This window comes from Notolepis coatsorum (assembly GCF_963971535.1).
Source record: "Notolepis coatsorum genome assembly, chromosome: 7".
Classification (NCBI taxonomy): domain Eukaryota; kingdom Metazoa; phylum Chordata; class Actinopteri; order Aulopiformes; family Paralepididae; genus Notolepis; species Notolepis coatsorum.
In genome coordinates this window covers 32,770,061-32,788,610 of record NC_140171.1, presented here as the reverse complement: position 1 = coordinate 32,788,610, position 18,550 = coordinate 32,770,061, and the positions used below count along the sequence as shown (strand labels likewise).

Sequence of the window (18,550 nt, the reverse complement as noted above, 5' to 3'; positions counted from 1 at the left end):
TCCATTGCACACATAATAAACGGATGTAATGCATACAAACACCTGTACATCGCTCGTCATGACCGTATTGTGGACATTGTGTCTGATGTGGTACAGAACATATCACCATCTAGTGCAGCAATGTACAAACATGCCAGAGTGAAACCAGAGTGGTTTGGCCTTACCGACGATGTTTTTGCTAACATACGAAATACACCGGACGTTGTTTTTGTTGACACCAGCCACGGAGAGGTGCTGGTCATAGAAGTAGGCTGTACCTTTGATTTGTACATGGACCGGGCCTTCCGGGACAAGTATATCAAATACCAACCACTGCTCAGTGTGATGGCTGACCTTGGGTATAGGTGTAGATATAGTGTACTTGTGTTCGGAAGTCTTGGCCATGTACACAAATGCACCATGACCGGTCTGAGAATTGCTGCAATGTCTAAAAGAAAAGCCAAACAAATTGCCAAATATTGCTCTGTCTCAGCTATTATTGGCAGCTTAGCCACGTGGAGAAGGAGGTGCTATGTGTACCCTTAAGTGTTCAGTGCTGCTTGGCCCAGATACATTTGATTCCCTGTTTATGTAATATAATTTGTGGAACCAAATAAAGTATTAAAATGTGTGTGTGTGTGAGTGAGAGGGTACTCACCCTGCAAGCCAGGACACTCAAGGTCCTCTCATGGACATTCATGATGGGGTAGTTCTTCCCCTTGTAGCGATTCACTTCCTGGAGGAGCGAAGACAAGAAAAAACGCACCCTTAAAAAACATGGGCCCTCATGACAAGCACAACTAGCATCCCTGAAGTCTCAACTACACATGGGTTAAACAGGTTCCACATGTTTCCCTTAGGAGGTGAAGCTTTCACCCCCCCCTTAGATTGTAATGTCGTGTGTTTGTGTGTGCATGTCTACCTGGTCAAAGTGCAGGCCGACGATGACATACGGCCTCTCTGCCTGCTTGTAGACCGTCTCTAGGAAATCAACATGTCCGATGTCTGGCAGGAGTCTGTCGTCAAGGCAACAACAACAACACACTTCCACATTCATTCAGGAAGTAGATTTTCTTTAAAAATCCAAAACCGAAAAACCTTTGGCATGAACATTTATTATTATTATCCAACCTATTGACAATCATATGAGCCACGAATGTTTAGACGCTCCACATTGCTTTCAGTTTAGCTGGTCGTTCATACTAATACACATTGGCCGTATTAGGGGGTGGGAAACTGATGGGTGGGGATCGGGCGTTGTGGACAGCGACTCCTACAGGTCGGTTGGTGCGCCTGCGCAGTAGAATCAGGAAGTGTCGGGGGCAGCGTGAGCCTCCCACGCGTTACTCCTCGCCACTGAGAGATCGAGCTGCGCAGGTGAAAAGATGCGACTGCTGTTACCTCAAGTACCGGAGGGGACTTGTGCTATGTATGACTTAGTCCACATTGCAGCCGGCTTGTGGGAGGCAAGAAACAGCGTTCGTGACAGGGGAGGGTTGAATTGGATGATACGAAATTGGGATGGGAGAAAAATATAGAAAATGGGAGAAAAAGTGGATAAAAAAAAATAAAATAAAAAAAAGAGAATGAATGTTACATTATCAGCAAGTAAAAAAAAATTATTTATTGAATTGAAAGTGAATCAGTCCCAACCTGCTTGCTTTGTAACTAAAGTTCTTGTATCTCAGATGTAACTGAAGTCATGGTATCTCAGATGTAACTGAAGTAATTTGTATCTCAGTTGTAACTGAAGTCCTTGTATCTCAGATGTAACTGAAGTCCTTGTATCTCAGATGTAACTGAAGTCATTTGTATCTCAGATGTAACTGAAGTCCTTGTATCTCAGATGTAACTGAAGTCCTTGTATCTCAGATGTAACTGAAGTCCTTGTATCTCAGATGTAACCGAAGTCATTTGTATCTCAGATGTAACCGGTCATTTGTATCTCAGATGTAACTGAAGTCATTTGTATCTCAGATGTAACTGAAGTCATTTGTATCTCAGATGTAACTGAAGTCATTTGTATCTCAGATGTAACTGAAGTCATTTGTATCTCAGATGTAACTGAAGTCGGGGCGGCTAGGTGGCGCATTGGGCAAGGCGCTCGCCACCAACGCAGGAGATGCTGGGTTCGAGCCCAGCTCTCGGCGTTGCTACCAGCTTGGCTGGTCGTTCATACTAATAGAATTGGCAGTATTAGGGGGTGGGAAGCTGGTGGGTGGGGATCGGACGTTGTGGACAGCGACTCCTACAAGTCGGTTGGTGTGCCTGCGCAGTAGAATCAGGAAGCGACGGGGGCGGTGTGTCCCTCCCACGCAGACCCTCGCCGCTGAGAGATCGCGCTGTGCAGGTGAAAAGATGCGACGGCTGCCTCCTCGAGTACCGGAGGGGACACGTGATGCAAGGCTTCGTCCACATTGCAGCCGGCTTGTGGGAGGCATGGCCTAACAGCGTTCGAGACAGGGTAGAATTGGACAATACGAAATTGGGGAAGGGAGAAAAATAGAAAATGGGGAGAAAAAGTAGATAAAAAAAAATTAACTGAAGTCCTTGTATCGCAGTCTGGTAGGAAGGATACGGAAGAGGTCGAAGGCTCCGGCCACATAGATGATGGTGTCTCCAGCCTGGGGCTCCTTCCCAGAGGCAAACTGGATGATCTTCTGAGACGTCTGGAGGAACTGAGACACTCCTGTCCAGGGACTGTGTCCTTTAGGACCCTGAGGCACATAAAAACACTGAATTACTACCGACACGTATAAGCAGAATCACCAATCACTGTGTACTTGGAATTTGACTTTGAACAGACATTTGATTTTTGACAACAAGAGACGTAGTGCCCCCCCGAGGACAAGTCAAAGTACTGCGTGAAGATCTCTACATAATTTTCAGGCCCAATTCTCCTAGATATTTTTTTATCTAAAAACTAATTCAAAGGGCATGTACAGTGTATAACTGAGTGGTATTAGAATTAAGAGCCATAATATTCACCTTCCCAAAGTTGTCTGTGTGTTGCTGGTAGTCTGAGTTATCCTGCAGAAAGTGAAGAGAGAAGAGAGACAGACAACATTAGACTGATGATGCCTAGAACAAATATCAGGTATCTGCAAGTTAACAAGTTAAATCTATGACTTTTTTAAGACCTTTTTAATACCACTTAGAGCAATATTTAATAATTTTTTTATGACCATACTAGCAATTTCTTTTTTTAACAGTGTTCCATACAAGCTCTCGCCAGACGCACCAAGCTCCAGTAACCCCGCAAAAAACAACCACTTGAATAAAAAAAAACATTTAATATGATTTCATCTCCTGACAGCCCGTCCCCCAAAATTTGTATACCTCTGCAAATTCAATTTAAAAAAAAATGTATACCTTCTTAAATTGAGAATTATGAATTTAAGACATTTTAATACCCTGCATATACATCCATGGGGCAGGTCAATGACACAGACTCACAATGTTGCTGTGATGAGTTTTGGTCATGAGCAGCATGCGTCCCACCAGGTCGGTGGTGGAGACCCCCTGTGTGCGCCGACACTCCCGGTAGCGCTCCTCGCGCTTCACCTCTGCGTACGTGTCCTTGCCGTCGACCGTCAACGTGATGTCATCTGGTAAACATAAACAATCACATAAAAATAAAGTCTCTGCGTTGGTTGTCGGTTAGTTTTAGAATCGGTTTTAAGATCCTTTTTATTGGTTTTAAAATCACTAAGTGGCTAATTTATTTGAAATGCTTTTTTTAGGTATGTGCCCGGCAGAGCCCTTAGATCCTCCGACACTGGTCTCCTAACTGTTCCACAGGCTAGAACAACAAGGCATGGAGAAGCAGCTTTTAACTAGTATGGTCCTATAGCCTTTGGAATGGCTAATATTTTTGTCAGGATTGTATGATTGTATGTACTGCAACTGACTATTTATTTTGTATATTAATTATTGTTTCATGTGTTGCAGAACAGGAACCTGCTGAAAACCAGTTTGTAACCGAGTCAGGCCAGTTTAAATGTACATCGGAGGACCTACAGGTTTCTGAATCTGTGGAATTTTTTTTAAAGAAATCAAGACACACCTTTTTAGTTGTATTATTATGTCTTTGTTTCTTGCCTTTTTAATTATTTGAATTATTCTTTGCAATTATTTTCTGTGAAGTTGCACTTATTGTATGAAATGTGCTATACAAATAAAGTTTGATTGATTGATTGGTCCACCATAGACATCATATCTGTACGTATTGCATGCTTTTTTTTAACTATATACCTGTATGTCATGTATGTCCCTATGCCATAAATGTCATGTCATGTATGTTGTGTATGTCATAAATGTCACTATGAATTGAAAATGGGGGACCCTGATGTAAACAAAACAAACGTCTTTCTCTGGTCTGCACCCCTTAACAATTGTGTGTATTGAGCCATACTGTGTTGTACTTGTACCCATTCTGCAATCTGGTAAATAAAGTTTTCATTCATTCATTCATCGCATACAGAACATTCAACTCAAAGGCCTGTCTTCTCCCTCCACCCCTCCTGCACCCTTCCCCTGCCTTTACCCTCGTTTTCCCCTCATCCTCCATCCTTCCCCCCACCCTAACCCCAGCCATCGGGGGAATGAATGAATGAATGAATGAAAACTTTATTTAACAGATTGCAGAATGGGTACAATACAGTACGGCTCAATACATACAATTGTTAAGGGGATGCAGACCTGAGAAAGACGTTTGTCTTGTTTCCATCAGGGTCCCCCATTTTCAATTCATATAGACATTTATGACATACACAACATACATGACATTTATGGCATAGGGACATATAGGTATTTAGTACTGATACATTTGTGACATAAACGGTATTCAAATATACAGTACTGTTACCCCTAGATCCTGACAGAGTATATACATATGATGGGGAGGGGACTGTACATTAGGAGGGGGTGGGTGGGTGGGAGAGAAATATACATACGGCGGGGAGGGAATATATACATGCGGTGGGGAGGAGACTGTCTATTAGGAGGTGGTGGGGGTAGACATGGGGGCTGAGAATTCCTTCATAAGAAATAAAATAACAACCACATGGAGACAGCCAGGGGGCTAAACACACACCCCCACTGTGTGCTACGGGCCACCATCCCAAACTATTTTACGGCTGTGGGTAGGGCGTTCCACATTGTTCCACGAATCTGGGTTGATTTGTGGAACTCCCTCTGGTGTTGTGGTCGTGGTATTCACTGACCTTTGGGAAGTATTTCGACATGCACATGGGTATCTTAGTGGTGTAGTGTATCTTGTAGACCAGGCCCATTGCAAGTTGCTGTACTCTGTCGTCTACTCTAAGCCATCCTAGGTTGTCAAAATGGGCAGGGGTGAGGTGGGTTTTAGGAGTAAGGTCAAGCAGTAGTCTGACCAGTTTGTTTTGTGATGTTTGTAATCTTGTTTTTAGTGCCTTTGAGGTGCTTTGGTACCATGAGGTGCAAGCATAGTCGTAGTACCCTTGAATGAGTGCTCCTGTTAAGAGTCTTCAAGGTATTCTTGTTTACCAGAGAGGAGATCCGGTACAGGAATCTAGTTTGTTGGTTGACTTCGTTTTATTACATTGGATGCCATTTTGTCACAGGAAAGATTTGCCTCTAGGATGGAACCCAGGTAGGTAATTTCATCTGTCCTTTTCCTTGTCACCTTCACCCAATATGTTTTCATCTGGTCAGGTGCGCTGTCACCTAATATGTTTTCATCTGGTCAGGTGCGCTGTCACCTAATATGTTTTCATCTGTGTCTGGTTAGGTGTGCCGTCACGAGTCACCTAATATGTTTTCATCCGTCTGGTCAGGTGCGCCGTCACCGAATATGTAATTTTTTGCATCCGTGTCTGGTCAGGTGCGCCGTCACCGAATATGTAATGTTTTGCATCTGTGACTGGTCAGGTGCGCCGTCACCTAATGTTAATATGTTTTCTTCTGTGTCCACTGACCACTGACACACACAGTGGGGGATGTTTTAAAAATATAATTTTTGCTTCACCAAAAAATTTGGTCAGCAGCCGCCACTGGTTGGTTCCCATGGATAATAATCCCCATTCTTCCATGTACACAGAAGTCACAACAGGCCGCGGCGTGTTGATTATTAACCTCTCTGTACAAAGAAGTCACATCGGGCATGTCGATTATTTACCTCTGTGTACAAACAGAAGTAACACGACCACACGTGTTAATACTTTACCTCTGTGTACACAGAAGTCAGACCAGGTGTGTTAATACTTTACCTCGGTGTACAAAGAAGTCCCATCGGGCATGTCGATTATTTACCTCTGTGTACACAGAAGTAACACCAGGCGTGTTCATTATTTACCTCCGTGTACACAGAAGTCACGTTCATTATTTACCTCCATGTACACAGAAGTCACGTTCATTATTTACCTCCATGTACACAGAAGTCACGTTCATTATTTACCTCCATGTACACAGAAGTCACAGTTGTATTTGTCCAGGGTCTCCAGCGTGGTGACGTAGGGCGCTCCCTCCACGATCTCATCCACCCACTTGATGGCCCGCACCATCTTATAGCGCTCCGCCTGTGTGAATACCGGAGGACCCTTGTGTTTGGAAATCTCAGCTGGATGGAGGAGGGGGGAGGATCAGTGGAAAGAAGGGAGTAAATCAGGTGATTATTAGCCTTGCATGCCAAGTACAAGATACAAGATACAACATACTTTAATGCCACACAACGATGGTTGGTGGTAATTGTTTGCGGTACAGTTTGTTAAGCACTGGGACATCAACATGAAACATCAATCGCCCCCCTCCCACCTCCCAATCCCCACAATAAATACATATATACATAAATACATACAGGACAGTCACATGTAACAGTGTCAGTCAGTGATGGATGCTTGCCCGTCTGTGCAAAGGGGGGCGGGCCAGGGTGTTTATTGTTCGGACTGCTGTGGGGAAAAAACTGTTTGTGAAGCGTGTGTGTCTGGTTAAAATGGACCTGTAGCGACCTGAGGGCATGCGCTGGAATAAGTGGTGTGCTGGGTGGGAGGGATCGTTGACTATTTTACCAGAGCGGGTGACTGTGCGTGAGGTGTAGATGGAGTCCAGAGAGGGGAGGGGGCAGCCAATTATTTTGAGGCTGTCTTGGTGATGCGTTGGAGTTTGTGTTTGGTGTGTTTGTCAGTGGAACCGTGATGTGTGATGGATGAGGTGAGGATGCTTTGAATTATGGCGGTGTAGAATTGGACCAGCAGGCGTTGTTGGACTCTAATAACTCTAAGTACACTAATGATAACTATGTTACACAGGATTAAATCAATATCAGAAAGTGTGCATTGGTGTTTGTGTACACTACAGCGTACAGGGGTGTAGCGGTGGAGGGGTAGTGGTCCCAGGGTCCTGAGCTGGGGTAGGGACCACATATGGTCTGGAATAAAGGTTTTTAAAGGGATATAGCAACCACTCCTCTTCCTGTCCTCCACTGTCAACACCACCAGTCCTCCCAGGTGTCAGTCCCATCATTCACTTCATTTGGGGGACCAAGTCTAAATATCATACTTCTGAAGTATAAACAAACGATACAGCAAGCAATATTATTCTGTGTAATATATATATATTTTTTTTTAAGCTAATGTAGCCATTTTCAAATTACCAGTAGGAACTATTTCTCAATTAAGGTGTTGTTTGCAGGGATTAAAGCAAAAAAAAAATCTCCCGTTTTTTCAGGCCAAGTCATATTTTTATTTTAACCTCTACTGTATTTTTTGTAATAGCGTTAGCGTTTTAAGGGAGCCTACTGTCCTGACTGTGACTATAGACCCTACTGTTGTGGTTGTTGTGCCAGGCAGGGAGGCTGTGTGTTGGAGAGCGTGAATGCAAGTCTTGTAGCTAGCTTCTGATTGATAGCGAGCTAGCACCCTTTTCCCATTACTTTGAACCATGAACTAAAAGGCTTGTTAGTTATCATACAAACAAGGGACTAAACACGTTTCGCAATTATGCCACAACAATGTGTAACGCCCTACCCACAGCCGTAAGAAAATTTGCTCAAAACACAAAATCGACTAGACACTAGAGCAGGGGTGGCCAACCCGCGGCTCGTGAGCCGCATGCGGCTCTTTGCCCGTCAATGTGCGGCTCTTTCATCCATAAAAAAAAATTATATATATATATATTTTTTTTTATGTCACTCATTCCATAAGGACGTAGAATAAACATTTACACTTTTTTTTTAAATGGTCCATTTGCATGTTCTTGGTATCTGAATCTACTCTAGTCTAGGGATATATATGGATCAGTGTCAGAAATAGTGTGTCTGTTACTAGGCTTGAGTAACTTGTAATGAACCAAAGGAGAATATCAATTCTATTTAAAAAAATATATATATCTTCGACTGTAAATAACACCATGCTAAAATTGACCAGACCTGAAAAATCTAAGCAAATGAATAAAGGGAAGATGATTAAACAGAAGATTTTGTAGATACAGTACTGAATTCTGCCATCTTTTTTATAATGTAAATTTCTCCACCATTTTTCATCGTATTGCAACACCATTTTTTGCAAGACGTTCACAGAAAGAACTAACTGTGTTCTGTTTTATGTCAATAACGTTCAGGTTTGTGGGAGATAATCCCAAAAAATAAGAGAAATAAAAAAGTGAATCCAGAAGTCAGATGATTGACAGGGGCTGGTGTGAGCTGGGTAGGGTCGTTTTTCGAAATTCGAAAGCCCTGAGTCTCTTCCTTCAAAAGACTACACTCACTTTTGGCTGTGCCACTTCCTCCTGTCAATATGCGCCGGTTTCCGACTCAATGCCCTGAGATTTCTATAATCTTATATTTCACTAATAAGTTAAAATAATTGGTAAACAAACGTAATGCTGAAAATATACACTTTTACTGTATATCTGGGGCTTAAGAGGTTAACCCTGTGAGGCCCAAATTAAAAAGACATTAGCAACTTCAGAGGCCAGAGGGTGGGACATATAAACACATTTACTATCAAATAGCATTGTGAGGCTGAACAACAGGACCAATTGACTATACATGTGCTTACATTTTTTTAAATAAACATTCTTTTTTTAAATGGCTAAAAGTGATTTTGTAATTTTGTAACCGTGGGTCTCACAGGGTACTTTTAACCCTGTGAGGTCCAAATAAAAAAGACATTAGCAACTTCAGAGGCCAGAGGGTGAGACCTATAAACACATGAAGGGTGTCGTGACTGAAAAAAAAGGTTGAGAAACGCTGGTATATGGTGTGGCTCTTTGTGGTACCACAGTAATTTTTGTGGCTCTTAGTCTCTGACTGGTTGGCCACCCCTGCACTAGAGCATACATTTGAGCCATCAAAGAAATTAAGCAAAAGTGGTGTTGAACTAGTTTATTTTTTAGAAAATAAAAAAATAGACTGGATTACTATTACGACTACTACCACTGCCAATAGTACTGAAAAAAATGTAATTTTTTTTTAAAGATATATATAAATCAAAATATTATATAAATATAATCAAATTGACGGAAATCCGTCTCAAGACGGAACGCTTTAATGCCTGTGTTTGAGCAATATTTCTTCCAGCGAGACAGCATGTAACCGTGGGAACCACTCCCCATACATTCCATGCAAGGCAAAGATAAACAACACACTCAAACTTACAACAAACCTACCGTATCAGCTTTTATTTTTCAAAGGTAATAAATCGGTGAAGAAGACACATCAAATGCCAAAACAAACACGTACCTTTCACTCAGAACTGTCTGTTTAATTGGAAACGGCAGTAGTTTGTTTATACTTCAGAAGTATGATATTTAGACTAGGTCCCCAAAATGGAATGGAAGTGAATGAGGAGCGCGACACCTGGGAATGGTGGTGTCGACAGCAGATGACAGGGACAGCAGTGGTGAGTCGCTTAATTGTAGATGCATTTAGATAGAGGTACGACTGCTGAAACGTGACACATTTTGTGAAATATCCCTTTAAAGGTTTTCAGTTGGGAGGGGAGGGTGTGTGAGTGTGAGTGTGAGTGCGAGTGCGTGCGTGTGTGTGTGTGTGTGTAGACTGGTGCTTCTTACCATCTGTATGCACCCCGACTATGAGGTACTCTCCCATTGCCTTGGCCTGCCTCAGCTGGTTGGAGTGGCCATAGTGCACCATGTCATAACTGGGGAACAGATGCCAATGTCATCCAAATGAAAACACCTCACAGATAAATACAATGATTCTATAATCAAACCATCAAAACTCAGTCAGACACACAGATCTACACTCTACACTGTGTGGTGATGCAGCTGGTTTCTGGCCAAGGGCACACAGCCCCTTGACAGTGCATAGAATAGAATAGAAGTACTTTAATCCAGAGGGAAATTCAGCACCACTCCACAGATCGCTCACAATAAACATGTAGGTAGTAAAAAAATAAGAATACACAGTCAAAGATATACATTCTACAAAAATATACAGTAAAATGTACAGGAAGATATACAAGGATTTATACAGTCCAGTGCAAAAAAAATCTTCAATTTTGCCTCTGATATAGTTTTATGGATATACAGTCATTAAGTAAAATTATATAATCCATGTTTATGCTATTTGATATCTGCATTTCAGTCACCTGGGCAATTAATTTACTGAAGGCTTTGGCCTTTCTAATTAAAGAGAGGTAACTTAATACACGCCCTCATCTTACACATCCCTGCTGTAACAAATGCAGCTTATATCATCTTGAAAGGCTGAGCGGAACATAGAGAATGTTATTTCAAGGGGAAGCTATCTTGCAGACCTGGCAAATGCGTTTGGTTCTGTACCACATAGCCTTATGTGGCAGCACGTCTATCGTCTCTGTTCAGTGTTTTCTCATGTCAAGTTTGTAACTCATCTTTTTATTAGTTTTAAACAGTTTTTGTACTATTTTTAGTAACCATCTAGCCTGCACCAGCCCTGCAGCAGCTAGCCTCCTCCAGCCCTGCAGCAACTAGCCTCCTCCAGCCCTGCAGCAGCTAGCCTCCACCAGCCCTGCAGCAACTAGCCTCCTCCAGCCCTGCAGCAGCTAGCCTCCTCCAGCCCTGCAGCAACTAGCCTCCTCCAGCCCTGCAGCAGCTAGCCTCCACCAGCCCTGCAGCAACTAGCCTCCACCAGCCCTGCAGCAACTAGCCTCCTCCAGCCCTGCAGCAACTAGCCTCCTCCAGCCCTGCAGCAACTAGCCTCCACCAGCCCTGCAGCAGCTAGCCTCCTCCAGCCCTGCAGCAGCTAGCCTCCACCAGCCCTGCAGCAGCTAGCCTCCACCAGCCCTGCAGCAGCTAGTCTCCTCCAGCCCTGCAGCAGCTAGCCTCCACCAGCCCTGCAGCAGCTAGCCTCCACCAGCCCTGCAGCAGCTAGTCTCCTCCAGCCCTGCAGACTCTAGCCTCCACCAGCCCTGCAGACTCTAGCCTCCACCAGCCCTGCAGCAACTAGCCTCCTCCAGCCCTGCAGCAGCTAGCCTCCTCCAGCCCTGCAGCAGCTAGCCTGCACCAGCCCTGCAGCAGCTAGCCTCCTCCAGCCCTGCAGCAGCTAGTCTCCTCCAGCCCTGCAGCAACTAGCCTCCTCCAGCCCTGCAGCAGCTAGCCTGCACCAGCCCTGCAGCAGCTAGCCTCCTCCAGCCCTGCAGCAACTAGCCTCCACCAGCCCTGCAGCAGCTAGCCTCCACCAGCCCTGCAGCAGCTAGCCTCCTCCAGCCCTGCAGCAGCTAGCCTCCTCCAGCCCTGCAGCAGCTAGCCTCCTCCAGCCCTGCAGCAGCTAGCCTCCTCCAGCCCTGCAGCAGCTAGCCTCCACCAGCCCTGCAGCAGCTAGCCTCCACCAGCCCTGCAGCAGCTAGCCTCCACCAGCCCTGCAGCAGCTAGCCCCCACCAGCCCTGCAGCAGCTAGCCTCCTCCAGCCCTGCAGCAGCTAGCCTCCACCAGCCCTGCAGCAGCTAGCCTCCACCAGCCCTGCAGCAGCTAGTCTCCTCCAGCCCTGCAGCAGCTAGTCTCCTCCAGCCCTGCAGCAGCTAGCCTCCTCCAGCCCTGCAGCAGCTAGCCTCCACCAGCCCTGCAGCAGCTAGCCTCCACCAGCCCTGCAGCAGCTAGCCTCCTCCAGCCCTGCAGCAGCTAGCCTCCACCAGCCCTGCAGCAGCTAGCCTCCACCAGCCCTGCAGCAGCTAGCCTGCACCAGCCCTGCAGCAGCTAGCCTCCTCCAGCCCTGCAGCAGCTAGCCTCCTCCAGCCCTGCAGCAGCTAGCCTCCTCCAGCCCTGCAGCAGCTAGCCCCCACCAGCCCTGCAGCAGCTAGCCTCCTCCAGCCCTGCAGCAGCTAGCCTCCACCAGCCCTGCAGCAGCTAGCCTCCACCAGCCCTGCAGCAGCTAGTCTCCTCCAGCCCTGCAGCACCAGCTGATAACAAACTATCATTACACCTGGGTAAAACAGAGTCCATTCTCTTCGGATCAAATAACAAACTCAGCAAGACCGACGGCTTCTCAGTTACAGTGGGTGACAATATTGTCACAAGGAAAGATGAAATTACATACCTGGGTTCCATCCTAGAGGCAAATCTTTCCTGTGACAAAATGGCATGTAATAATAAAAAAAGTCAACCAAAGAACTAGATTCTTGTACCGGATCTCCTCTCTGGTAAACAAGAATACTCTGAAGACTCTGGCAGGAGCACTCATTCAAGGGTACTACGACTATGCTTGCACCTCATGGTACCAAAGCACCTCAAAGGCGCTATTTTTTTTTTACAAACATCTCAAAACAAACTGGTCAGACTACTGCTTGACCTTACTCCAAGAACCCACCTCACCCCCGCCCACTTTGACAACCTAGGATGGCTTAGAGTAGATGACAGAGTACAGCAACTTGCAATGGGCCTGGTCTACAAGATACACTACACCACTAAGGTGTCAAAATACTTCCCAAAGGTCAGTGAATACCACGACACCAGAGGGAGCTCCACAAATCATGTTAAACCCAGATTCGGCTCAAACAAGGGACTAAACACGTTTCGCAACTATGCCACATCAATGTGGAACGCCCTACCCACAGCTGTAAAGGAATGTGAATCACTACCCACCTTCAAAACCACTCTCAAAGAGCACCTACGGGAGACTGCAATTCAAAACTGGCCCCTGTAAATGTATGTAAATATATGTTATGATGAATTGAAAATGGGGGACCCTGATGTAAACAAGACAAAAGTCTTTCTCTGGTCTGCATCCCCTTAACAATTGTGTGTATTGAGCTGTACTGTATTGTACCCATATATGCAATCTGTTAATAACATTTTCAATCAATCAGCTAGCCTCCACCAGCCCTGCAGCAGCTAGCCTCCTCCAGCCCTGCAGCAGCTAGCCTGCACCAGCCCTGCAGAAGCTAGCCTCCACCAGCCCTGCAGCAGCTAGCCTGCAGCTACCAGCCACCATCACCAGGCCAGCCCCAGGCTACCAGATACCAGCCACCACCAGGCCAGCCCCGGGCTACCAGCCACCACCACCAGGCCGCCTATTGCTTAATAACAGCGGAGCAGTGCTGCCGTTGCTTCCGCGTTTTCCCTGATTGGCTGCGACACGGCCCGCGGCAGGCGCGGCAACCGCGGAGCGGAGCGGCAGAGCTTGCGGAATTATGTAACCGCCCTAATCCGCCATGATTTTCATTCGGCGCTCAGCTCACCTGGCAGCGCAGCGGTCCTGCGGTCCGTTGTTGACGAGTTCGAATCCCATGAATTTTTTTTTTTTAACGTGATTTTTTTTTTAACGTGTATTCTTTCGCCGGTTAAGGTTAGGCATGGTTAAGGTTAAGGTTAAGGTTAGGCATTGTTTCGGAGTTGGTTAAGGTTAGAACGGTTAAGTTTAGGCGCTGTTAAGGAGCTGGTTAAGGTTAGAGTTTGTCTTAGAGACAGCCTATTTCCGCACTGCCGCTCTCCCGCGTTGCCGCGGTCACATGGTCAAATTGTCACATTCTTGCACTGCTCCGCTGTTAAAAAGCAACACGCCACCAGGCCTACCCCAGGCAACCAGCTACCAGCCACCACCACCAGGCCAGCTAAGATGGCTTATTTATTTTATTATTTTATTCTTTGTTTTATCTATCCTGGACCCTGGGACTCTTACAAACTCAGTGCATCTTACCTGTACAACTATATAGGTTAAAGTAATGTCACATCATACCTGTACAACTATATAGGTTAAAGTAATGTCACAGCTTACCTGTGCAACTGTATAGGTTAAACTAAGTGATGTCACATCTTGCCTGTGCCACTGTATAGGTTGACATGATGTCATCACACCACTTTTACATATTTTTATGTGTCTATGTTATGTCTATGTGATGTCATGTGTCTTTACGATGTCTGTATGATGCATGTCTGAACACTTCGTTCCCCTGCCCCCCTACAAGGACCACAATGGAAATAAGCTCTGAGCTTTTTTGTGTCTATCCTTGGCAGTATTCCAGACTGTGCTTCTTTCACATGTTATTTATATATTGTCAAAATAAAGTCAAGTCAAAAGTAATCTTCATCTGAAGAAAATGCTTAACTAATGGATCTGCTGTTGGCAAGAAGCCTAGTTGCTGATCTAACCTGTAACGTAAATCATCTATCATTTCTTCTATAGCAACAACAAGCTCATAGTCAAGGCAGCAGTTGTAGGTGGGCCCCTGGCTGGCCGTCCAATAGGCAGACCTAGTCTCACCTCTCTCTCCGTAATGACATTAACACAAGCTCCTCGCTTGAATTACTCAGCCAGTGGAATTAGCCTAGTAGCCTATATCCCCACTGACTCCTCACGCAGCCCTGAACCAGCAGCCCTGAACAGATGTACAGTTGGCGACATGTCAGAGTGCTGTACAGCCTAGTTAGTAAAGGCTTATGCTGAGAGTAAGATGATATGAGCTCAGAGTTACACAAACTTCTACCTGGTAGCTAAACATATACCTGGTAGCTAAAGGTATACCTGTAACCTGGCAGCTAAAGGTATACCTGGCAGCTAAACGTATACCTGGCAGGCTAAACATATACCTGGTAGCTAAACATATACCTGGTAGCTAAACATATACCTGGTAGCTAAACGTATACCTGGTAGCTAAACGTATACCTGGTAGCTAAAACATATAACGTATACCTGGTAGCTAAAACATATACCTGGTAGCTAAACGTATACCTGGTAGCTAAATGTATACCTGGTAGCTAAACGTATACCTGGCAGCTAAACGTATACCTGGCAGCTAAACATATACCTGGTAGCTAGCTAAACGTATACCTGGTAGCAACATATACCTGGTAGCTAAACATATACCTGGCAGCTAAACATATACCTGGTAGCTAAACGTATACCTGGTAGCTAAACGTATACCTGGTAGCTAAACGTATACCTGGTAGCTAAATGTATACCTGGTAGCTAAACGTATACCTGGCAGCTAAACGTATACCTGGCAGCTAAACATATACCTGGTAGCTAGCTAAACGTATACCTGGTAGCAACATATACCTGGTAGCTAAACATATACCTGGCAGCTAAACATATACCTGGTAGCTAAACATATACCTGGTAGCTAAACGTATACCTGATACCTGGTAGCTAAACATATACCTGGTAGCTAAACGTATACCTGGTAGCTAAACATATACCTGGTAGCTAAACGTATACCTGGCAGCTAAACATATACCTGGTAGCTAGCTAAACATATACCTGGTAGCTAAACGTATACCTGGTAGCTAAATGTATACCTGGTAGCTAAACGTATACCTGGCAGCTAAACGTATACCTGGCAGCTAAACATATACCTGGTAGCTAGCTAAACGTATACCTGGTAGCAACATATACCTGGTAGCTAAACATATACCTGGCAGCTAAACATATACCTGGTAGCTAAACGTATACCTGGTAGCTAAACGTATACCTGGTAGCTAAATGTATACCTGGTAGCTAAACGTATACCTGGCAGCTAAACGTATACCTGGCAGCTAAACATATACCTGGTAGCTAGCTAAACATATACCTGGTAGCTAAACATATACCTGGTAGCTAAACATATACCTGGTAGCTAAACGTATACCTGGTAGCTAAACGTATACCTGGCAGCTAAACATATACCTGGTAGCTAGCTAAACATATACCTGGTAGCTAAACGTATACCTGGTAGCTAAATGTATACCTGGTAGCTAAACGTATACCTGGAAGCTAAACGTATACCTGGCAGCTAAACATATACCTGGTAGCTAGCTAAACGTATACCTGGTAGCAACATATACCTGGTAGCTAAACATATACCTGGCAGCTAAACATATACCTGGTAGCTAAACGTATACCTGGTAGCTAAACGTATACCTGGTAGCTAAATGTATACCTGGTAGCTAAACGTATACCTGGAAGCTAAACGTATACCTGGCAGCTAAACATATACCTGGTAGCTAGCTAAACATATACCTGGTAGCTAAACATATACCTGGTAGCTAAACATATACCTGGCAGCTAAACATATACCTGGTAGCTAAACATATACCTGGCAGCTAAACATATACCTGGTAGCTAAACATATACCTGGCAGCTAAACATATACCTGGCAGCTAAACATATACCTGGTAGCTAGTTAAACATATACCTGGCAGCTAAACATATACCTGGTAGCTAAACGTATACCTGGTAGCTAAACGTATATCTGGTAGCTAAACGTATACCTGGTAGCTAAACATATATCTGGTAGCTAAACGTATATCTGGTAGCTAAACGTATACCTGGCAGCTAAATGTATACCTGGTAGCTAAACGTATACCCGACAGCTAAACATATACCTGGTAGGGGAGCTCCAGTAGCTCACCACGTACCGCGAGTGCTATTTCAGCGCCGTGGACAACCGCGCTTGCGCGGATCTGGGGCTGAGCGCGTTCGAATCCCGGACGGCAGCCGTGCCTTTCCCAGAGTGTCTTTCCCCCCCATCTGAACCCTTTCAGCCTGCTTCTGTCGGTCGAACTTGACCAAGTATGAATGCGAAGAAAAAGCGATAAACGCTAAAAAGAACCAGCTGACTGGTCAAAGTTTAAAAAAAAAAAAAAAACATATACCTGGTAGCTAGCTAAACATATACCTGGTAGCTAAATGTATACCTGGTAGCTAAACGTATACCTGGCAGCTAAAGGTATATCTGGTAGCTAAACCTATACCTGGCAGCTAAACGTATACCTGGTAGCTAAACGTATACCTGGTAGCTAAACATATACCTGGTAGCTAAACATATACCTGGTAGCTAAACGTATACCTGGTAGCTAAACATATACCTGGCAGCTAAACGTATACCTGGCAGCTAAACCTATACCTGGTAGCTAAACATATACCTGATAGCTAAACGTATACCTGGCAGCTAAAGGTATACCTCAGGTAGCTAAACGTATACCTGGTAGCTAAATGTATACCTGGTAGCTAAACATATACCTGGTAGCTAAACCTATACCTGGTAGCTAAACGTATACCTGGTAGCTAAACATATACCTGGTAGCTAAACGTATACCTGGCAGCTAAACATATACCTGGTAGCTAGCTAAACATATACATGGTAGCTAAACGTATACCTGGTAGCTAAACATATACCTGGTATCTAAACATATACCTGGTAGCAACATATACCTGGTAGCTAAACGTATACCTGGTAGCTAAACATATACCTGGTAGCTAAACGTATACCTGGTAGCTAAACATATACCTGGTAGCTAAACATATACCTGGTAGCTAAACGTATACCTGGTAGCTAAACGTATACCTGGTAGCTAAATGTATACCTGGTAGCTAAACGTATACCTGGCAGCAACATATACCTGGCAGCAACATATACCTGGCAGCTAAACCGTTTATACCCGGCAGATAAAGGCTACATGCCTTTGTACATCTCTTCTTTTTCCCCACAGTTTACCACTTTAGAAGTGTTCCTCTTTCCCTCAGACTGTTGTTTTATTGACACCAGTATGTAGTGTTGTCACGATACTGGAATTTCGAACTTCGATACGATACCTTGAAAAGTATCGATATTCGATACCATTTTCGATACCACGGGGGAAAAGGTTCAATCTTAAAATGTAAAAAAATATATAATAAAAAATTATAATTTTTTCTTTATAAATTTTGCTTTTGTTGCTGGTTGATTCTCCTCAGCTTCTCTCTGGTACTATAAGAGAAGATAAATATAACACTTTTAACCCTTTGTTTATCTTTAGATCACACATTTAAAAATAACTGTTCATCTCACTTCAATCATTTTTATTGCAGAACATGGTATTTTCTTAAGCAGACAGATGTAAACACTGTAATCTGTGTTGCATGTACCTGACAAACTGAACTGTTTGTATTACAGTCATATTCCAACTTAACTGAATGCACATGTGTGTGTGTGTGTGGACTACTGTACTATTACAGGTATTGAAATGAACAATGCAACTTCCTTATACCCAAAAAAAAAAAAAAAAAAAAAAAAAAAAAAAACGTTTTTATGAATAATTAAATATCGATATTTCGGGAAATGAGTATTGAAACCGTTTTAAATATTCAGAATCGATATGTATCGATTTTTCGATATTTTTGACAACACTACCAGTA

General features: G+C 44.2%; 1 protein-coding gene across 1 annotated transcript in view; it reads right to left on the bottom strand.

Moving 5' to 3' along the window:
- The window catches only part of pcyt2 (phosphate cytidylyltransferase 2, ethanolamine), a 50,588-nt gene that overhangs the window by 28,193 nt on the left and 3,845 nt on the right, over positions 1-18,550 (bottom strand). Inside the window, exons 2-8 of the mRNA XM_084319342.1 lie at positions 10,033-10,121; positions 6,419-6,580; positions 3,436-3,587; positions 2,968-3,009; positions 2,558-2,696; positions 902-984; positions 638-715 (exon numbers count right to left, since the gene is read on the bottom strand). Of these exons, the coding sequence (XP_084175468.1) occupies positions 638-715; positions 902-984; positions 2,558-2,696; positions 2,968-3,009; positions 3,436-3,587; positions 6,419-6,580; positions 10,033-10,121 (745 nt within the window). The remainder of the gene's footprint in view (positions 1-637; positions 716-901; positions 985-2,557; positions 2,697-2,967; positions 3,010-3,435; positions 3,588-6,418; positions 6,581-10,032; positions 10,122-18,550) is intronic.